The sequence below is a fragment of the Rhopalosiphum maidis genome, chromosome 1 (assembly GCF_003676215.2).
Source record: "Rhopalosiphum maidis isolate BTI-1 chromosome 1, ASM367621v3, whole genome shotgun sequence".
Classification (NCBI taxonomy): Eukaryota; Metazoa; Arthropoda; class Insecta; order Hemiptera; family Aphididae; genus Rhopalosiphum; species Rhopalosiphum maidis.
The window spans coordinates 80215278-80219477 of record NC_040877.1 but is presented as its reverse complement, the minus strand read 5'-3'; the positions used below and the strand labels follow the sequence as shown (position 1 = coordinate 80219477).

At 23.3% G+C, this 4200-nt stretch overlaps 1 protein-coding gene across 2 annotated transcripts; it reads right to left on the bottom strand.

Moving 5' to 3' along the window:
- Positions 1–236: 236 nt before the first annotated feature.
- On the bottom strand, positions 237–3031 carry LOC113558466 (spindle and kinetochore-associated protein 1-like). 2 transcript variants are annotated; one of them, XM_026963924.1, is made up of 5 exons: positions 2919–3031; positions 2347–2571; positions 1540–1910; positions 563–732; positions 237–500 (listed from the first exon to the last, which is right to left on the bottom strand). In XM_026963924.1, exons 2-5 carry the CDS (start codon positions 2551–2553, stop codon positions 352–354), a joined length of 897 nt encoding a protein of 298 aa, XP_026819725.1. In that variant the 5' UTR covers positions 2554–2571; positions 2919–3031; the 3' UTR covers positions 237–351. The 2 variants fall into 2 exon arrangements, with proteins under 2 accessions (XP_026819725.1, XP_026819726.1); XM_026963925.2 differs by lacking the exon at positions 2919–3031 and adding an exon at positions 2809–2829.
- Between the last annotated feature and the right edge of the window lie 1169 nt (positions 3032–4200).

Sequence of the window (4200 nt, the reverse complement as noted above, 5' to 3'; positions counted from 1 at the left end):
AAATAAAAATTCATTAAATTAATAACATTTATTATTTAAAAAATTGTACTTATAAAAGTAAAAATCACTTTTAAGTATATTTATAATACATAATATGATGAATCTAGTCTACCTATTTTAATAGTTTGTGTGAAAATAAAATATAAAAATGTATCCTGTCATAATTCATTATTTAAAATGTGTATATATAAAATTAAGTATACTTTTTAAATTATAATACATATGATATACATTACATTTAATGTTTGATTCGTTAGTTAAATACTAAAAGTTTAACAAATTAATTAAGTCTTTAATTAAAATATATTTTTCAATAAATGATTATTTTTTTTTTATATAGATATACATTTTTTAGTATGGTAAATAATAAACAAAACCACCTGTTCGAGATTCTTTTAATCGTTTTAAATGCCTTAATATAGGAATTATATTTAATGTAGTTTTATCCACTTTTGTTTCACCAAATCTAGAAATATCATCAGCAGTTACAAAGTATTGACCTTTAAAAAAAATGTTTAATTACGAATTGTTTTTATAATCATTATAATCTATTTGTTTATACCTTGTCCAACATTGTTTTGTTGAATTTTCCACGTGTTGTACATATCTTGATCTTTTTTTTTTAATACGTTTCTTGGCTTTCGCAAAATTTCATATTTATTTTCTAATGCAATATTAATACCATCTATCACAACATTCACATTTAATGATGTTAATCGACCTTTCATGTATCTAAAAAAAGTATAATGAACTGTAGTAAGTAATAGAATAAAACATAAAAAATGATAATAGTATTTAACTTGTAAGCAAACCAGTTTTAATTTTTTTATTACAAGAATAATATGTAATAAATATTAAATAGACAAAATTTTGTATACATACAAAATCACACGTTATGTAAAATAATTACTAGTTAGACCAATGTTCTTTAACCTTTTTGGACTCGCGACCCATTTTTTTAGGCCTACATTTTTTGCGACCCGCGTAGCTTTGTAAAAAAGCTAAAATTGCATAATGCTTTGCAGTAGTACTATTAAAACTGAATACAATACAACATTTTTTAAAATGTATTTTCTTTAATTAATTTTCTAAGTTTAATAATTAAAAAAAAATTTTTTTACCTTAAATAAATAAATAAATTTAATTTTTATTTTAAAAAGAAGACTAATCGGGACCCAAAAATGGGTCGTAACTCACTGGTTAAAGACCACTGGGTTAGACAACACTCACATTTGTTGTCATCATACAGAATATGAACAATATACCAAATTTTATGCTTAAGAATCCATTTAGTATTGTTTCAAAATTATAGTAGAATCATACAATTCTCTACTATTAAATTTAAAAGAAAGAATATTATCTAGGGATACCTTAGATAAAATCTTTGTAAGATTTTATTGATATTTTAATCTTGAAGTGAATTATAAGAATATAAAGTGGATCAGTGGATACAAATTTGTTATACTTTACAACTGCAAGATGTAGACAATGTATGTGAGTGTAACATCCTCTTAATAATAGCTATAATAATGATCTTACTTTGGAACAGTATCCATTTCATTGTTGCTAACAGATTTTAAAAGTGGAATATCGAGTACTTGTTTAGTAGACTGAGATTTCAAAGACTGCCCCATCATACTATTACTCATCATTGTACCGTTTGACATGGTAGTGTGGTGTATAGTGTTCTCAGATAGAGAATAAGCATCATTCCACATTGGTACAGGTGACATTGATATGTTAGCCATATTATTTGAATTATTTCCTTTATATTCTTTTATTTCATTATTTTGATTAAACTGTTGTACTTTATGTTCATTGGTACAATCAGAATTTAATTGGAGATAAACTATCATGTGATTACATCTTTCCTCAATCATTTTTAATTCATCCAGTTGTCTTTGAAATGACTAAAACAAATATAATTTTATACAAAATAAAGATGCTAAATCTGGAAAAATTATCTGCAGTCTACTGATCCTAGACCAATATCACAATATCAGTTTATATTTCTCATATTAGTTTAAAAAAAATAAATATTACACATTCTTAAATAGCGTTTAGTCTATAAATTAGTAGATACATAGTAAGTATAGGTAAAGTGAGCTTTAATTTATAATTTAACGATATTGTTAAAGTCAACAAAAATATTTACAATGAAAAAGTTATCAAATTTGTTAATATATTATATGTTTAAAATATATTGATATATTTTAAATATTTGACTAGACTATACTTTATAAGATAGTAAAATATTGTTATTTTATTCAAACACTTTTACCGGTAAACCACATAATGTATTAGTATCAAAAAAAAGTATTGTCAATTTTATTAAAATTAACTAACCGATTGACGAGAATTTTTTTCTTTGATTAGAGCATCTTTGAGAATACTAATTTGATCGTCAAATGACATAATTAAATTATCCAATTGTTCACAAGATTCTAATATTTCTTGTCCACCTTCACTATCTTTGCAACATAACATTACATCTAAAGAAGTAGTAAGGTTATCAATGGTTCCTACCATTTTTTCAAGATTGAAGGTACTCATCTTCAATATGATTTTTTTCTAGAACAAATAATTTAAGTTTTTTAATATATTATAAAACATCTAATAATTAAATGTATACTAAGACTAATATAATAAACTATGTAATTCATTAATACAGTTAGCTAAGTAAAATAAATGTGCACAACACATTTGATCCAATTTTATATTCATAAAATATATTTCAGAAATAATATACATATCAATATGAATCTAAAACAAATATATCAATAACAACAAATTAAAATATATATGTACTAAGTTAATAGTTGGTATGTAGCAGTTTTAAATATGTCTCAAAGGGTTTTAACTGTAATTAAGTTATTAAAGCATACAAGTAAAAAACAAAATATGATAAAGTAACTCACATAATCTTAAAATATCATACGACCACAGACGATTACAGAACAATATTTATATTTCACAATTTTTTTTTATTTGAATATGAAAAAAAAACGAATAAGATCTATTGTTTACAAAAAAAAAAAAAAATTTGAACCTGAAGATAAAAGATAACTGATTAAAAAATAAATGAAATATTCATTATAAACCTGTGGATCGTGATAAAACTATCAGAGACCATATTGTATGTTTGATTGTATTTCAGGCGCATAATAATATATATTATGGTATTGATTTTATAATATAGGTACTGTATATTATTATAAAAAGAATAATTACGGCAACGTTATATTGTTAAATTCTGTGGTTATATTATATCTATAACATATAATAAAATATCAAAAACATATTAATATCACATCGCAGAGTTTGCCAATTAACATTTTTGGATGACCACTTTAAAAATTAAGAAAGTTTTCGATAGCCAACGAATTTAACAACTTACATGTTTATCCAAACAAAGACATAACGCATAAAGTGATGATAAAATAAAACAATTTAATTTACAAAAATATCTTCTCTATGGGTCGCCGGATAAAATTCATATAGGAGCTGTCATTCAGTGACCTCTGTTAAAGAACATATTATTATCTACATACCTACCTAAAGTTAAATAGTACAGAACAATATAATATATCCAGTGACAGCCTTTACTTGGATAATATTGAAACTGCATTTCTCCAAAAAAAAAACAAACCTTAATTAAAATATAATGACCCATAATTCAAATAATAATTCATACCAACGGATAACTTAATTTTAATTGAAAAATATCATTGAATACATTTATTATTTTCATTATAGTACCAATTCCACATAATTTAGCAAAATAATAAAATAGCCAATAGGTAATTATTTTGACTTTTTGATCGATTTATTCGTCTATAACCATTAGTGATTAGTCGTTACGATATACGAAAATTGGCGAGTCTACTACCTACTATTATAGTATATTAATATTGTGTTCGTCGATCCGTATTCCAGACTTTTCAGTTTTTCACCAAATGTTTTTACTATCATTTTCTATTTCTATTATAGATAAAATTAACATGAGAAATTTTCACTTTATTTCAACTAATTTTTAAAAATATCGATTAAAAATTATTCCCCGAATAGAAATTCTTGAGAATTTAATACAAAGCTCCACATATAATTTGTTAATTTCTCAATTGAAAAATATTGAACATCTATAGTCACAATATTTTTTATAATCATTAGAAATTAGAATTTTGTCAAAATCAAAAAAAA

Bases quoted from the DNA above. Each gene is read 5' to 3' on its own strand.
- LOC113558466 (XM_026963924.1), bottom strand. From the start codon at position 2,553: ATGAGTACCTTCAATCTTGAAAAAATGGTAGGAACCATTGATAACCTT. The intron at 1,911-2,346 runs GTTAGTTAATTT...TATTTGTTTTAG, and splicing joins AAAAAAATTCTCGTCAATCG to TCATTTCAAAGACAACTGGA. The intron at 733-1,539 runs GTAAGATCATTA...TACTTTTTTTAG, and splicing joins GAAATGGATACTGTTCCAAA to ATACATGAAAGGTCGATTAA.